The sequence below is a fragment of the Podarcis pityusensis genome (assembly GCF_964106645.2).
Source record: "Podarcis pityusensis genome assembly, chromosome: 13".
In the NCBI taxonomy this organism is placed as follows: Eukaryota; Metazoa; Chordata; class Lepidosauria; order Squamata; family Lacertidae; genus Podarcis; species Podarcis pityusensis.
In genome coordinates, this window is record NC_138038.1 from 9,072,789 (window position 1) to 9,090,934 (window position 18,146).

The 18,146-nt window shown below is 45.7% G+C and overlaps 1 protein-coding gene across 2 annotated transcripts in view; it reads right to left on the reverse strand.

Moving 5' to 3' along the window:
- Positions 1-742: 742 nt before the first annotated feature.
- PARM1 (prostate androgen-regulated mucin-like protein 1) overlaps positions 743-18,146 on the reverse strand; it is a 40,231-nt gene continuing 22,827 nt past the window's right edge. For both annotated transcript variants that reach the window (XM_080977028.1, XM_080977027.1), the window contains exons 2-4: positions 7,962-8,669; positions 5,413-5,491; positions 743-2,593 (exon numbers count right to left, since the gene is read on the reverse strand). In XM_080977028.1, coding sequence (XP_080833154.1) covers positions 2,509-2,593; positions 5,413-5,491; positions 7,962-8,669 — 872 coding nt within the window. In that variant the 3' untranslated portion in view covers positions 743-2,508. The remainder of the gene's footprint in view (positions 2,594-5,412; positions 5,492-7,961; positions 8,670-18,146) is intronic.

Sequence of the window (18,146 nt, forward strand, 5' to 3'; positions counted from 1 at the left end):
GAGCGCCGCAACCCCACAGTCGGCCACGACTGGACCTAATGGTCAGGGGTCCTTTTTTATTGGCCACTTGCGACCAAATGAAGATGCCAGGACGTCTTCATCGTCTGGGGATCACTGGATCTTGGCTGTTTTCACACACTAATAACACTTTAGAATTCTATCAGTGATATTTTATCTGCACAATCAGAATGAATTTCAGGAACCAAAAAGCTGTATTGAAAATTACGACTTTGGAGCCGTCTGGTCCTCAAATGGCAAACTAGATGTTTTGGCGACTGTAACCCTGGTTTAAGGAGTTATATATCTGAGTTTCTAACACTGGCATGGTATTACTGTGAAGGTTTTGCTACAGAAGAGAGCTAAAATGGGGGGAAGACCTACTCCTAGCCCCAAAAGGCCTTGCACTTAGACGTGACCAACAGCTTTGCAAAGCAAAAATGGGGAAGCAATTTTTTAAAGGTTAGTAAGAAAGCAAGGCTGTGCACACAATCCAGTTATTCTGCATTCAATGTGCTCCCAAACTGGTTTGGGAAGTGGCACACGACATTGGCCACAACCCATCTTTATCCCGTCCTTTCTTTTGAAAGACTGTGTTTTGATGCATTTCCCCCCAAATCCAGCTTCAAGCCAGACTGAGAAAAGCAATGGCTTTAAGCTGGCAGTGTGTATGCACCCCCATACTCTGTGCTAACTTCTGTTTAACAGGTTTACTTCTATAGAAAAAAAGCGTGAAAGAGAGATCTTTATTATTGTCAAAGTTTATTTGTAGTGCAAACAAGTAGCTGTTTAGCCTCTGGGAGGGGGGAATCAATTCACCCCCCCTCCTTACACTGTGCACTAAAGAGTTTAGCACAAGAATCTTCCTCCATCCAGCTTTTAATGCAAAAAAGTTGCAGAGACAAGAGTGCTACGAAACAGAAAAACGAAAAAACAGAGAAACACATGTGTTTTGCTGGAAGTTCATACGGTGTCTCTGCCATCCAGCACAGCAGCAACTTTTTAAATGTGCGAGAATCATTCCTTCCTTCCTCACTTGCCCTAGCATCTAGCCACACACATGCTGCCCTATCTTTTTGGGGGTTGATATAAAAATAAAAGGAGGGGAACCCCCCCCCAACTCTGGATAATATGTTGTTCAAACCTCATTGTGACAGCAGACTTGCTTGCAAAATCAATTCAATGTACCAATGTGACTTTGTGCCCTTAAAAATGGAACGGAAGGAGATAAAAAAAACAACAACTGGTAGACTTTGCATACTGAGAAGGCAGAAAGCAACACTGTAGTACTGAAAATGTCTTTTCTATAATGGAAAATACATCAAAGGCTTGTGTCTAGGGTTCAGCTTAACATTAGCCGCCATCGGCCGGAACTCAATAATGCAGAATGAGGTGTTTTATTTCTATTTGGCTTGAGAAGTTTTGATTCGTAATGCAAATTATCCGCTGGCCTTCGCTACCTTTGCATTACAAACCTGCCTTTTCTGCTTTTTCCGAAGCTATATGCACAGAGAGGCTCAAAAGGCGAAGACCCCCTTATCTAACACCCTTCTGAAAACATGTCTCAACTGACAAGGAACAAACTTGGGGTGTAGAAAAATAGCCCTTGAGAGTTTGCTTTTGCAAATGGTCCCCACAAAACAAACTTTATTAGAGACAACTCCGTGGAGAGCCTCTGTATTTGGGAAGTAACAATAACTTTACCATGAGCTGGTGGGCTCATGACTTAACACTGGGCTTCAATAAATTTCCAAAAATAATTGCCCAAACTGTAATAGATTTTTGTGAAAGGAGGCCCCAATGAACTGGACACTATAGAAGGCTGGGCAGGGGAGCAGGACACCAGACTGCCATTTGTGGCTCTAGCCCCTATTACTGTTAGCGTTACATTCTGCCTTTCTCTAGCGAAACATTTAACAAGAACTTCAGTGCTGAATCAGGTCGCTCCAACCTTCAGCTGAATTCTAATCAGAACGCTTTCTTAAGGAGACAAACTGGAAAAGGCAATTAAAGCAAGAATCAAGATCTGCCGTTTAATTCTGGGAGACCCCTGAGCAACTTCTACCACGAATTTTTGCTATCTGACAACTCTCAAAGGTCACATTCTTCATTGCAGGTCTCCTGTTACAACCGAGTTGCTGGGAGCCCAAACGGCCACAGCAGAACTGGTGGCGAAACTTTCCACGGACTTCGTTCCTTTTTGCAGGAATCCTAATCACTTTGCAGAACGTTAGGGTTTGGAGGCAACGGCACCCGCAAGCAAGTATTCTCGTAGCTACGGATTCCAACTCTTGCTCGATTAGTTGCTGAACGCTCCACTCTGGTTGGCTCGTTTTTCGTTTGGGGCCTGCGCTGCAAAAAGGTATGTTGACAACGCATCAGCAGAAACAGCAGGAGGAGCAACAACACGGACATTGTATGCGGAAGGATTATCGGACCATGGCGCTTTTAGTGAAATAAGTGCTTCATAAATACACGAGCAGTTTTTGGCTTTGATGGATTCTCCTCCATTTAAGAGTCGTCATAGAGAGGGTTGTTGTAGTTTCCCCAGGATCCATAGTCGTGGTCATCCAAGAGTCTTCCATACGAAGAATGCCTGAGGGAGGAAATGGAAACAGAACCGTACTCCGGTCAGCCTATGCTTATTACAGAAATGTAAGGTTCTGGAGTAAAAATTATAACAATAACAATCCCTCTTTCACTTGCCTCCTCCCTCTGTCCTTTTGGGGATTGTACTTCCATTACTTAAAACATCCAGGCTGATCAGACATTTAAAAGTGCTTGTGAAAGGACTGCTATCTTAGAAGATCAAATTGTGATTACAGTGGTACCTCAGTTTACGAACTTAATCCGTTCTGGAAGTCCGCTCTTAAACCAAACCCGTTATTAAAGCGAGGAACATTTTTCCTAATGAGGCCTCCTGCCGCCGGTGCCTTTCCACAGTTCAGATTCCGTTCTTAGACTGAGGTAAAGTTCTCAAACCGGGACACTACTTCCGGTTTTGCGGAGTCCGTAAACCGAATAGCTCATAAACAGGACTGTTCTTAAACTGAGGTACCACTGTAATTTAAAAAGTAGATCTAAGGATTTTAGCAGACCACAACCTTAACATGAGTCAACAGTGTGATGCAGCAGCTGTTCTAGGGTACATCAACAGGAGCCTAGTGTCCACATCAAGGGAAGTAATAGTCCCACTCTATTCTGCTTTGGTCAGACCCTATTTGGAGCACTGTGTCCCGTTCTGCGCAGCAGAAGAATATTGACAAACTGGAGCGTTTGCAGAGGAAGGTGACCAAGATGATCAAGGGCCTGGAAACCAAGCCAAGGAATGGTTGAGGGAGTTAATATGTTCAGCCTGGATAAGAGGAGACCAAATGGAGGTATGATAAAAAGGTAAAGGACCCCTGACAGTTAAGTCCAGTCACGAGCGACTCTGGGGTTGCAGCGCTCATCTCGCTTTACTGGCCGAGGGAGCTGATGTTTGTCCGCAGTTTTTCTGGGTCATGTGGCCAGCATGACTAAGCCACTTCTGGTGAACCAGAGCAGAGCATGGAAACACTGTTTACCTTCCCCCCAGAGCAGTACCTATTTATCTACTTGCACTTTGACGTGCTTTCGAACTGCTAGGTTGGCATGAGCAGGGACTGAGCAACGGGAGCTCACCCCATCGCGGGGATTCGAACCGCAACCTTCTGATCGGCAAACCCAAGGCTCTGTGGTTTAACCCACAGCGCCACCCGCGTCCCTTCTTAAGGTATGATAGCCATCTTCAAATATCTAAAGGCCTATAACACATAGAGGATGGAGCAAGCTTGTTTTCGCCTGCTCCAGAGGGTGGGTCTCAAAACCAATGGCTTCAAGTTATAAGAAAGGAGATATCAGAGAAAGACTTTCTGACAGTTAGAACTGTTCGACAGTGGAGCTGATGGACTCTCCTTCCTTGGAGTTGTTAAACCAGAGGTTGAGTGGCCATCTCTCATGGATGCTTTAGTTGAGATTCCTGCATTGTAGGAGGTTGAAGACCCTCAAGGTCCCTTCCAATTCTAGGATTCTAAGTTTGTCACCTGTGGTAGCCTGTTGTCAGTTTGCTGTTGTGTTTGGTTATCGGTTGATACTTCTATTGTTCTTGGGTTTTGGCACAGCTTCTGTATGCCTCCCTGGGAATACTTTGGGATTGGGTACTCCTCATCAGTGGGACACGGGTGGCGCTGTGGGTTAAACCACAGAGCCTAGGACTTGCCGATCAGAAGGTCGGCGGTTCAAATCCCCGCGACGGGGTAAGCTCCCATTGCTTGTTCCCTGCTCCTGCCAACCTAGCAGTTCGAAAGCACGTCAAGTGCAAGTAGATAAATAGGTACCGCTCCAGTGGGAAGGTAAACGGCGTTTCCATGCACAGCTCTGGTTCGCCAGAAGCGGCTTAGTCATGCTGGCCACATGACCCGGAAGCTGTACGCCGGCTCCCTTGGCCAATAAAGCAAGATGAGCAACCCCAGAGTCGGCCACGACTGGACCTAATGGTCAGGGGTCCCTTTACCTGGGTGACACCTGGCTTGAGAGCAGTACACGTGAAAAGGATCTAGGAGTCTTGGTTGACCACAAACTTGACATGAGCCAACAGTGTGACGCGGCAGCTAAAAAAGCCAATGCAATTCTGGGCTGCATCAATAGGAGTATAGCATCTAGATCAAGGGAAGTAATAGTGCCACTGTATTCTGCTCTGGTCAGACCTCACCTGGAGTACTGTGTCCAGTTCTGGGCACCACAGTTCAAGGAGGACACTGACAAACTGGAACGTGTCCAGAGGAGAGCAACCAAAATGGTCAAAGGCCTGGAAACGATGCCTTATGAGGAACGGCTAAGGGAGCTGGGCATGTTTAGCCTGGAGAAGAGGAGGTTAAGGGGTGATATGATAACCATGTTCAAATATATAAAAGGATGTCACATAGAGGAGGGAGAAAGGTTGTTTTCTGCTGCTCCAGAGAAGCGGACACGGAGCAATGGATCCAAACTACAAGAAAGAAGATTCCACCTAAACATTAGGAAGAACTTCCTGACAGTAAGAGCTGTTTGACAGTGGAATTTGCTGCCAAGGAGTGTGGTGGAGTCTCCTTCTTTGGAGGTCTTTAAGCAGAGGCTTGACAACCATATGTCAGGAGTGCTCTGATGGTGTTTCCTGCTTGGCAGGGGGTTGGACTCGATGGCCCTTGTGGTCTCTTCCAACTCTATGATTCTATGATTCTACCTTTACCTTACTCCTCACCAGGTGTCTATATGCTATCTGGATAAGAAGTGAATTTTATAGGGGCTCTTTCCACTTTCAGCTGCGGAGGAGTGACTGTAAGAACCATAGTTAAGAAGCCAGCCTCTCCCCAAGGAACTACTGCTTCTCCTCTAAGTAAAGGCACCAATTCTTACCTGATCTTCAGGAATGCGGCTATGCCAAACACCAACAGAACCACTGCAATCACTGTGATGGTAATAGCTGCAATGCTACCTGCACAGCAAAGGAGATGCATCAGAGATCACAGTTTCACCTTCAACCATCCAGATTATTTTTCATCCTACGATTCAGTCTGCAGGCACACTGCCCTCTAATGTAGAAAACGTGGCAAACCAAGGAAGCTTTCAGCACAGAGTGCTCAAAGCATCTTAAGTGCCGACTCCAAATCCTGCAATTTGAAAATCTGCACGCACACAGACAGACAGTGTGGCGTAATTATAATAGCCACTAGGACCTAAATAGCGCCTTTCTTCTCTGAGGTCAGTCCTATCATCCTCCGATTTAAGCAGCAGAGGTGAGGGGGAGAGAATGGTTGCTTGCTTAAGGCCATGAAGTGACGTTATGGCTATGAGATTTAATCTCTGGGGCTTTGAACTTCTGCGTTCAAAGCCTGTGCGTTCTTATTAAGTGGCTAACTGCTATTCCAGCTTTTTTAATACTAGCTTGTAAAAGCAAGGAGAGGGACTGGGGGACGACATTAATCTTTGCAGTGGGGAAAAAAGAACCAATGACTGCCTGAGTACTAGAGGACCTCTATCTGCTCTTTCTCTCCTTGTCTCATTCACTAAAGACAGCCTAGCAGGTCCCATGTCTTCAAGGTACTTTCAAAGTCAAGACTGGAGAACCTGTGGCTCTCCAGTTGCTGGGGCTCCAATTCCCATCAGCCCCAGTCAATGGTCAGAGAGGATGGGAGCTGCAGTCTAACAATATCTGAACTGAGGGTCCTGGCTGATAGCCAGGTTCTGCGCCCAGATTTGTAGGCACAGATAACCCTCTGGAATAAAATAGCTTACTAGGGAAATGCTGAAGTTGCCCTTTGGGGTGCCTCAGGGTCAATTTTTATGGTAGCCCAAATCTCAGTTGTACTGGTGTATGTATATATCTCAATTAAACACATGAGCTATTGCTGCAATCCGCTCTGATTGTATATTTTATCTTTATGAACTCTGTTTTTATTGTGTTTTGCGAGCTGGTCTTTGACTGTAATAAATTATCTATTTATCTATGAACTGAGGGTCACAGGTCCCATTCCGGTCCGATAAACATGGAAGCCCACCATCTTAGCTGTGTGTCCTGGAAGACCTGCTAGATTTTTTCCACCTAACATGAGAGGGCAGGGCCCTGACTGAGTGACAAAAACAGAAGCTGCTGAACAGATGCTTGGGCTGGGGTATTGTTCGGGTTTCTTTTTGTTGCTCTTATTGATATTAATTTGGTGGATCTTTATTTTTCGATCTTATGCTTTATGTGGAAACTGTTCGGTTTGGTTGTGTACTTTTCTATGTGTTTTATTTATTGCTCATGACTATTTCGTTATATTTGTAATTATGTAAATCTTTTCACGTAGTAAGTTGCCTCGAGTGTGCTTTTAATTATGGAAAGGCGGCATACAAATGAAATTATAATGAATTAAGGATTTATTTACAGCTTTCAAGAATGATCTCTGCGACTTCCACGATTATGATTTAAACTCTACAGATGAATTCAGACATCTAAACCATGGTTAAGTTTAATTTTGCTCTGGCCTGTTGTGTGAATTGACATGACATGGTTTGCAATGGGCTGGCAAACCAGAATTGGGAACTACAGGGAGAAGCCGCCTCTCTCTTTAGAATCTGTTAATAATTTATATTTTATTCTTGGCTTCTTCCCCTGCCAGATAAATTTAGAGATATATTTTTGCAGTGACTGAGGGCCAGACAGAAGCATTATAACCCTGGTTTATTCTAATTATGATCTGGTGTGATGCATGCATGGAGTAATGGGAGAAACACAATAGTTGTGGCCATCGCTCTTCAAGTTGCTGCCTCACAGACAGAAAGTAAGGGACAGGAATGCACCTTCAAAGTTGAGGGCTGAGAGGACGGCTAAAGAAAGCAGACAAACAGCTCTAAACCACGGCTTGCCTATTATATATTGTAGTCTCAGTTCTATGCTATAGTGAATAACAAACCGTGGGTTAGTACAAGGCCTCCACTGAGTCCATTTTTCAGAAGATAAGCGAGAATGTTAAAATGTATTGGGGTGGACAGAAATTTTTTAGTAGGTGTGTTCTGTTGTGTATTATTATTAATTAAATTTACTGGTTGCTTTTGCTTGCCAAAGGCAACTCAAAGTGACTTAAAAACAAAACAAGCAAAAACCCACATAGATATATTAACACACCCAATTAAAACAATACATTAAAAAAAAAACCCATGCACTCTTTAGAGGGCACAGGCCTGGTTAAAGAGGAAAATGGATGCATCCTTTTCTATTTTGACATTTATTTATTTTTTAGGGGGGAAATAATATGTCTTGAGTCTTTCCAATTTATTATTATTATTATTATTATTATTATTATTATTATTATTATTTAAAACAATAATTTAGGGAGCCTTATGAACGCCCTAAAACAGACAACAATAAGCCGCAAGGTTGACAAAACCACTGCCGTGCAAAGCGTGGAAACAGACCAACTTACCCGAACTCAAGGCCCGTTGAACTTCTTGTATGGTTACTCCCACCGAGAACGTGGTACTGCCAGCAGGGGAGGTCGCTGGAGTAGCCTTACTTGACATAGCCGCTTGCGAAGAAATAGTAACCCCTTGCGTGGAGCCCGGGGAGGATGCTGCCACAGATGTCTCTCCAGATGTTGCCTCTCCAGTAGGGCGTTTGCTGGAGGACACAGCTGCTGGAGATGTCCCTGCACTCGGCACTTGGGTGGTGCTTAGATAGGTGGCGTTAATAGGAAAAGGGTTGGTGGACGATCCATTTAGAGTAGGCGAAGAGCTGACTGGTGCGGTTTCCGAGTGAGGAGTGGCGCCTGTGACCAGGCTGGCAACTGATGTCGCAGGGGCTGATGTGTCTTCCGTGGTTTGTAATCCAGTGCTTGGCTGCGGTGATGAATGGGTTGCTGCTGAGCTATCCGGGGCCGTTGCTCTTGACAGGGGCGTTACAGCTGAAACGGGGTTTGCAGTCAAAGCTTCCACAGTGGTGTTAGGAGTAGTGGCGCTATCGTGCATTGAAAGTCCCCATGGGAGTGAAATTGTCGTGGAGGCTCCCTTCTGGGTGCTCAAAGGAGTGCCAACACTGGTTGTAGCAGCGGAATCATTAAATTCTGTTGTTTCTGAGGGAACCGTGCTTGAGGAAGTAGGTGGACCAGGTGAAGAGGCACAGGAGACATTTAAGCCTGCACAGGTGAAGCACACGCACAAATATTATTACCTTCTAGATTTATAACCAGTTGGCCATATTATTAGCGTGAGCGGGAAACAGAACCTAGAGGGGATGGGTGGGCGATGCAGGTGGATTGGAAGGGCTGTGAAGGAAGGAGGAGGCTGGATTCTCAATGACCAAAGCAGGGATATTGCAGGTTGAGTTCCCCAACCCAACACTGCCTCTCAATCACCCCTATACTTTCTCCCATCTAAATGAATGGTTTACCTGAGGCCCTTCACCAGGTGTTGCCAGGTATCAGAAGGCTACATATCTGACTACTGGAGAGAAGATCTTTTCTGTGGTGGCACCTCAGTTGTGAAGTTGCTTCTCCAGGCAAATTCACTTGGCACTATCAATGCATTTTGAATGTCAGGCAAAATTTGCCCGGTTAATAAAAACAGTGTTCTTTTATTGCTGTTTGAAAGGTCCATATAGTTAAAGCTATGGTTTTCCCAGTAGTGATGTATGGAAGTGAGAGCTGGACCATAAAGAAGGCTGATCGCCGAAGAATTGATGCTTTTGAATTACAGTGCTGGAGGAGATTCTTGAGAGTCCCATGGACTGCAAGAAGATCAATCCTATCCATTCTTAAGGAAATCAGCCCTGAGTGCTCACTGGAAGGACAGATCCTGAAGCTGAGGCTCCAATACTTTGGCCACCTCATGAGAAGAGAAGACTCCCTGGAAAAGACCCTGATGTTGGGAAAGGTGGAGGGCACAAGGAGAAGGGGACGACAGAGGACGAGATGGTTGGGCAGTGTTCTCGAAGCTACCAGCACAAGTTTGACCAAACTGGGCAGGCAGTGGAAGACAGGAGTGCCTGGCGTGCTCTGGTCCATGGGGTCACAAAGAGTCGGACATGACTAAACGACTAAACAACAACAACAAAGAGGATCCCACCGCCGTATACCAACTGTGGCAGATCCCACCTACATACACACTCTGTAGTAACTACCACAGGTTATCTTTTGGATTTTGTGTGAGGAAATACTTACTCAGGCAAAAGTTGAACGAATAAGAAATATTTATTATATAGAACAAAGTGAATAAAACAAAGGATGTTATCAGGAGATAATGTCCTTTCAGGAAACAGTTAACCAAGTACTAAATTATACTAATTATACTAAATCTAACAGATGTTACAGGCTTCTAATCTAGCACACTTCTTTTAAACTTCAGTTGCTTAAGTTCCGTTACAGTAGTACCTCAGGTTACAGATGCTTCAGGTTACAGACGCTTCAGGTTACAGACTCCACTAACCCAGAAATAGTACCTCGGGTTAAGAGCTTTGCTTCAGGATGAGAACAGAAATCACGCAGTGGCAGTGGGAGGCCCCATTAGCTAAAGTGGTACCTTAGGTTAAGAACAGTTTCAGGTTAAGAACGGACCTCCAGAACAAATTAAGTTCTTAACCCGAGGTACCACTGTATTGAGCTTCAGGTAGACCTTACAGGTTTCTAGACCAGAAGGTAAATGCTCAGGTTATTTCCAGTTATTCCACTTCAGTTCCATAACTCAGTTGTTCCAACACATCTCACTACTTTGGTTCTTAAACAAGGTGGCCCTTTCTGTCAGTGACCCAACCTTTTATCAACCACACTCCTGAGGTGCTTCCAGCAGTGTAACGGATACAGAGGGTCACCACACCCCTCTTAACTGGTTTGGGGCTCTTCTCCATCTCCCCTTGTGACTGGGATGAGACCCAAGTAGGCTGTATCCTCACAACTTCTTGTTCTCTTGGCTCTAACTCAGCCCTCTGTGGATCAAGGATTCAGTTGTCAGGGGCTAGACGGAGCCTCCATAATTCCTAGCTTCTCCCCACGCTCCACCCCGACTCACATTAGCAGAGTCAACTGTGAAAAAATAAGGGACACAGGCAAATCTTATCAGCCCATCCATGCTGCAAAATCCAACTGGTGGAAAATTTAAGACTCCCGGCTTCCTTTTCGTTTGGCAAAGCACTCACTGAACCCTGCTTAGTATCTGCTTGCCCAAACGTCGCATTTGTCCCATCGAGCTGAACCTTAGCTCATTCATTCTGGAGCGAGCGGAGTCTGCGTCGCTAAATCAAGCCCAATTAACTTCCTGTTTTCAAAGGGTGAAGACAGGCGTAACATTGCAACGGGGACCGCAGCGCGTTTTCCGCCCACAGGGCAAGAACAGAGCTCAGTATGACTTTGCAATTTGTCCCCCCCGCAGTTGCATGCCAGCAAGGTGAATGCCGGCTCCTCCCTTGATCTTGGCTTCTCCCCTCAGGCCTCAAGGCAGGCTATCTTTAAATAAAACTAAAGCGAAAGCAGCCCACCCATCCTGGCTTTATTTGCTCGCCCTTCGTTAGACAAAAAAGTGAAAACTTTCCGAACCGGCCAAACTATTCCAGCGATTGACAGGGAAGTTGTGCCAGCCAACTGGTGTCAGCCACAGCTGTGGTTTCCCTCAGTTGAGTGGAGCAGATTCTAAAAAGCCGCAGGACGCTTTTATCGTTCATCTTGAAAAATTTATAACGAATGCAATTCCAGCTCCCCTTTGCCTATTGCTCTGCGAATGGGAAATCTGCTTTCATCCAAGATTTTCATTTTCCCAGCAAGCAGGGGCGGCCCAAGACATTTTGGCACCTGAGGCAAACCGCAAAATGGTACTTCTCTCTCCCACCCCCCCAGTGTACCCCTAGCCAGGAAAGAAAAAGTGAAGATCTACATCAGGACGCAGATGGCACTATGGGTTAAACCAGAGAGCCTGGGACTTGCCAATCAGAAGGTCAGCGGTTCGAATCCCTGCGACGGGGTGAGCTCCCGTTGCTCGGTCCCTGCTCCTGCCAACCTAGCAGTTCGAAAGCACGTCAAAGTGCAAGTAGATAAATAGGTACCACTCCAGCGGGAAGGTAAATGGAGTTTCCATGCACTGCTCTGGTTCGCCAGAAGCGGCTTAGTCATGCTGGCCACATGACCTGGAAGCTGTATGCCGGCTCCCTCGGCCATTAAAGCGAGATGAGCGCCGCAACCCCAGAGTCAGTCACGACTGGACCTAATGGTCAGGGGTCCCTTTACCTTTACCTTTACATCAGGAACAAGGGGAGAAAAGGATGTACATCAGCAGTGCTCAGTGTTAGAAACTCAGATATAGAGGCTAGGTGCCAAACGGAACCTTAAACCAGGGTTGCAGTCTCCAAATCAGAACCTCTAGTTGCTGTTTGGGGGCAAGACAGCTATAGACTCTTATTTTTCAAATGAAGGACTGATTGTATTGTTAGTTAAACATATGGCTAATTTAGAAGACAACCTTGAACTAGGTTGAGAACTCTGATAAGGAAGAAGTCACTTGATTCAGGGACATAGATTATCCCTACCTCTTTTTCTTAACAGTCCATTCATAACATAAGAATATTATTCACAACTGTGGCGAGGGCATTGTGGGGGGTAAGTAAGTAAAAATAAGCTACAACAACTGTTTGCCGCTCCTGCTCAGGCTGCACAGAGGCAGCATTTTGCTTCATGAAATTCACTCCGATTGTGCAGGTAAAACACAACTGCTAGAATTTTACAAGGTGGGGTATTAGTGTGTGGAAGCAGTCCCGATCCGACGATCCTGGCATACACCTCCAGATGGTGGAGATGTCAGGCATCTTCACCTGGTCGCAAGTGGCTGATAGCCCGGTCCAAAATGTGCCAGGCGCCAGGCTAATATCGAACACTGGCCAAGAGTGTTTGCCAAGAGATGGCTGTACAGGTGGCATTGTGGAGTCAGCCAAGAAGGTGACTGATTCAGCAGCAAAAGGCTATGCCTTCCTTGGAGGCCGGCTGCCTCTGTGGATCCTGAGGCCTGAGGGTCCCCTCACTTTTCCTCATGGGTGCGCTGGCTCTGCCAGAAAGCCTCTCTCCTCACCCACTGTTACATTGATTTCAATCATGGAAAATGAAACCCAACGTAACAGTATGGTTAAAGGTAAAGGGACCCCTGACTATTAGGTCCAGTCGTGACCGATTCTGGGGTTGCGGCGCTCATCTTGCATTATTGGCCGAGGGAGCCGGCGTACAGCTTCTGGGTCATGTGGCCAGCATGACTAAGCCACTTTTGGCAAACCAGAGCAGCGCACGGAAACGCCGTTTACCTTCCCGCCTGAGCAGTATCTATTTATCTACTTGCACTTTGACGTGCTTTCGAACTGCTAGGTTGGCAGGAGCTGGGACCGAGCAACGGGAGCTCACCCCGTCGCTGGGATTCGAACCGCCAACCTTCTGATTGGCAAGTCCTAGGTTCTGTGGTTTAACCCACAGCGCCACCTGCATCCCAACAGTATGGTTAGGCAATAATAATAATAATAATAATAATAATAATAATAATAATATATTATTTATACCCCCCCCCCCATCTGGCTGGGCTTCCCCAGCCACTCTGGGCAGCTTCCAACAAAATATTAAAATACCATAATACATCAAACATTAAAAGCTTCCCTAAACAGGGCTGCCTCCAGATGTCTTCTAAAAGTTTGGTAGTTATTTTTCTCTTTGACATCTGGTGGGAGGGCGTTCCACAGGGCGGGTGCCACTACCGAGAAGGCCCTCTGCCTGGTTCCCTGTAACTTGGCTTCTTGCAGTGTGGGAACTGCCAGAAGGCCCTCGGCGCTGGACGTCAGTGTCCGGGTAGAAAGATGGGGGTGGAGACACTCCTTCAGATATACTGGACCGAGGCTGATTAGGGCTTTAAGGCTCAGCACCAACACTTTGAATTGTGCTCGGAAACATACTGGGAGCCAATGTAGGTCTTTCAAGACCGGTGTTATGTGGTCTCGGCGGCCACTCCCAGTCACCAGTCTAGCTGCCGCATTCTGGATTAGTTGTAGTTTTCAGGTCGCCTTCAAAGGTAGCCCCACGTAGAGCGCATTGCAGTAGACCAAGCGGGAGATAACCAGAGCAACCCACTCATAAAATAAAACGACATAATTATTATTTATTTGGACCTGGGTGGTATTCAAGCACGTCACATGTGCCTGTCTTTGGACAGAACTAGATCCTGAAATTATGCCAATTGTTTCTCTGTCCACTTGCTTGACAGGAATTGTACTGTCAAGAACCGTCACTGAAAAATGCAGAACTGCCCTGTGGGGTTAATAATATACGCACTCAAGAACAATTTCTTTTGTCCCTGTGGAAGCATATCTATTAAAAGTCATTATCGCTTTTGTGCTAGGAGGACTACATGTTCATGAATGAAATTCCTGAACCTTCTGTACTTCTCTCTGGTGGCAATGAAAAATAGCTAGCACCAAAACTTTCCAGTCCTTCTGAGATGGTTAATACGTCTGTTTGTTCCCTCACACTTAACCATTCAGGGACCAGAAGACACTGATCTGAGCATTTCAGATAATCCACAAATTTCTCCCACCCCCAAGATTTCAAAGAAGTTATTTTTAAGCTTCAAGTGAATTGGTCACGGCAGGTGTTTTCCATTTAAGAGTGAATATAGATGCAATATTTCAGTGGCGTAGCGTGGGGGGTGCAGGGGGGGCCGGCCGCACCGAGCGCAACATCTGGGGGTTAGGGTTAGGCGGCACAAATCCACGGGTTAGGGGGCGCAAATTACTTGCCTTGCCCCGGGTGCTGACAACCCACGCTACGCCACTGCAATATTTAACAAGGGAGCACAGCAGGTTCATCATCCATGGTGTTAATTCTGGCTTTGTAACTTGCAGAAAGTCAAACACAGGCTCAGCTGCCAATCACTGCCTCCCCCACCAGTCATGTATTAGATAGCCAGTCCTGCTTCTATTCCAAAGTGCCATATTTACCAATAACTGTATAAATACATCCACACCCAATCTTACTTTAAAAGGTCCAGAGATACGGTTGCAAAATTCCTGTGAGAATTGAGGTGGCTTCCTCTTGAGTCAGCCATACTGCAAAAACCACCCCTCAAAAACATGATCCCAAGGCAGAGGAACATACGATTGCACTGATAGTGATGAGGGTATTTTGACAAGCAAGACTTCCCTCACTTTTGTTTGAGCAAGGTGTCATTACAGTGGTACCTTGGGTTAAGAACTTAATTTGTTCTGGAGGTCCGTTCTTAACCTGAAACTGTTCTTAACCTGAAGCACCACTTTAGCTAATGGGGCCTCCTGCTGCTGCCGTGCCGCTGGAGCACGATTTCTGTTCTCATCCTGAAGCAAAGTTCTTAACCCGAGGTACTATTTCTGGGTTAGCGGAGCCTGTAACCTGAAGCGTATGTAACCTGAAGCGTATGTAGCCTGAGGTATCACTGTATTTTGATACCAGTAAAAAGGTAAAGGTAAAGGGACCCCTGACAGTTAAGTCCAGTCACGAACGACTCTGGGGTTGCGGTGCTCATCTCGCTTTACAGGCCGAGGGAGCCGGCGTTTGTCCGCAGACAGTTTTCCCGGGTCATGTGGCCAGCATGACTAAGCCGCTTCTGGCGAAACCAGAGCAGCGCATGGAAACGCTGTTTACCTTCCTGCCAGAGTGGTACCTATTTATCTACTTGCACTGGCATGCTTTCAAACTGCTAGGTTGGCAGGAGCAGGGACCGAACAACAGGAGCTCACCCCGTCGTAGGAATTCGAACCGCCGAACTTTTGATTGGCAAGCCCAAGGCTCAGTGGTTTAGACCACAGCGCTCCCCACGTCCCTTTGATACCAGTACAGTATATTAAAAATGTTTGGGGATGTGGCTGGAGAACAGTGGTAAGACATCTCCGGGTAGCGCTGAGACCAATTGCAGCGCTTGCTTGCCAGTCCAAGTAGGGAAAACTGGGCTAGCAGAGTCCAGCGTCCAACTCTGTAGAAAGTACCTTCCTATGTTCCTACAGCATAAAACCTAGACAACATCTTAAAAAGCAGAGACATCACCTTGCCAACAAAGGTCCGTATAGTTAAAGCTATGGTTTTCCCAGTAGTGATGTATGGAAGTGAGAGCTGGACCATAACGAAGGCTGATCGCCGAAGAATTGATGCTTTTGAATTCTGGTGCTGGAAGAGACTCTTGAGAGTCCCATGGACTGCAAGAAGATCCAACCTCTCCATTCTGAAGGAAATCAGCCCTGAGTGCTCACTGGAAGGACAGATCCTGAAGCTGAGACTCCAATACTTTGGCCACCTCATGAGAAGAGAAGACTCCCTGGAAAAGACCCTGATGTTGGGAAAGATGGAGGGCACAAGCAGAAGGGGACGACAGAGGACAAGATGGTTGGACAGTGTTCTCGAAGCTACCAGCATGAGTTTGACTAAACTGCGGGAGGCAGTGGAAGACAGGAGTGCCTGGCGTGCTCTGGTCCATGGGGTCACGAAGAGTTGGACACAACTAAACAACAACAACAATGTTCCTACAGTCTGATTAATGCATTGCCTTGGTTTAATTATTTTCAAATGCAGACACAATAATTAAAAAAAAAGGCCCTGGCTAACTCCAGCCAGTGACCAGCATCCAACAACGAAATAAGTAGCCGATGGAAAATAACCCAGCCTGACTTTTTAAAAAGCATGTGTAATGGTCTATATATAAACAGACAGCATATGCAATTAACCTACCTTCTAGGTTGCCTCCAGCAGATAAACAGCTTGGCTTAAAAAAATTCTACAACAGGATACATTTGCCCTGAGAACTGGGAAGTCTAAGGTTTTAGCCTTTTGGTTTTAGCATCTACTATAATCTTCAGGTCAAGTTACTGAAACTGCCTTTGGGAGTTGGGTGTGGGATATAGTGGCTTCTCAGTCTGAAGTCTGTCAGCTTCCTTACTCCCAACCCTCAGAAGGCTGAATAGTTGTTTTTTAATGTTTGTTACTGCCGATCAAAATTTAACTAGGTTTTGGGGCTACTTGTTATTACACTTCTTATCAGTGGTTTAGGTTTCTGGGCTGCCTGGTGGACAGGAATATGGGCAAGAAGTTGTTGTTGTTTAGTCATTTAGTCGTGTCCGACTCTTCGTGACCCCATGGACCAGAGCACGCCAGGCACTCCTGTCTTCCACTGCCTCCCGCAGTTTTGGCAGACTCACGTTTGTAGCTTCGAGAACGCTGTCCAACTATCTTGTCCTCTGTCGTCCCCTTCTCCTTGTGCCCTCCATCTTTCCCAACATCAGGGTCTTTTCCAGGGAGTCTTCTCTTCTCATGAGGTGGCCAAAGTATTGGAGCCTCAGCTTCAGGATCTGTCCTTCCAGTGAGCACTCAGGGCTGATTTCCTTCAGAATGGAGAGGTTTGATCTTCTTGCAGTCCATGGGACTCTCAAGAGTCTCCTCCAGCACCATAATTCAAAAGCATCAATTCTTCGGCGATCAGCCTTCGTTATGGTCCAGCTCTCACTTCCATACATCACTACTGGGAAAACCATGGCTTTAACTATACGGACCTTTGTTGGTAAGGTGATGTCTCTGTTTTTTAAGATGCTGTCTAGGTTTGCCATCACCTTTCTCCCAAGGCAAGAAGTAGAAGGGAGTAATTTTATTTTCTTTTCAAAGTGCCCTTCAAGAAATAATAAGTTTCGGATCTCACTGGCTGGTGAAAGGCCTGTTTGCTCCATCTGTCTTTCTGCATTAGCTGGTTGGCGCTTGATAACGGTTTTGGGTTGCCAAAGATTCTCTGGAACAGCAGCAACGGCAACAGAGGAGGAGTTATGAGGGCCACTCCAAACTGTGACGGTGAACAGATAAAAGACGTTGACTTCTCCACCCTACCGGTCCTCATCCAGTCCCCTTCAGAGAAATACAGCAGCAGCCCTAGTAGCTTTAGCAATGCAAGAGCCTGGTAGCAAATTGCTTTGTAGAATCATATTCATTATCTGGTCGCCAGATTCTGTGTACAAATCTGTAGACGCAGACCATCGCCCAACTCAAAATAGTCCGGCATGAAAATCCCCAAACTCGGTTCCATGGGTGATTCTGAGTCAACTCCCTGAGATAGTTTATTGTTGTACATTGTTTCTAAATTTATTGTTGCACATTGTTTTAATTGTCTGTTTTAATTGTCGGTTTCTAATGTTGTGAGTGTCCTCTATTTCAGAGGCTTCTACTCTGCAGCCTCTTATACTTGTTTTAACTGCGAGTCTTTTAGTTCTTATGCTCTTACAGTTGTCTTAACTGCGTGTTTTTATTTGTTTTTAGTTCTTATCTGTTTTAATTATCAGTTTTTATCCATCCATTATCCGTGTTTAATCTTGTATTTTATTCAGATGTTTTATCCTATGCTTGTTTCTTTGTCCTTATTTGCTCTAACAATTATTGGTTAAAAAAATAAATCCTAACTGCTATTTTATTTATATTTTTTGTTTGTTTGTTTGTTTCGTTTGTTTTTTATCCTGGTCTGTGACCGTAATAAAGTTCATTCATATTCATTTTATATTGGTCATTCCGTTTGCTATCATTCCACCAGGGTGGAAGCCAGCGTGGTGTAGTGGTTAAGAGCGGTGGACTCGAAATCTGGTGAACTGGGTTCGATTCCCC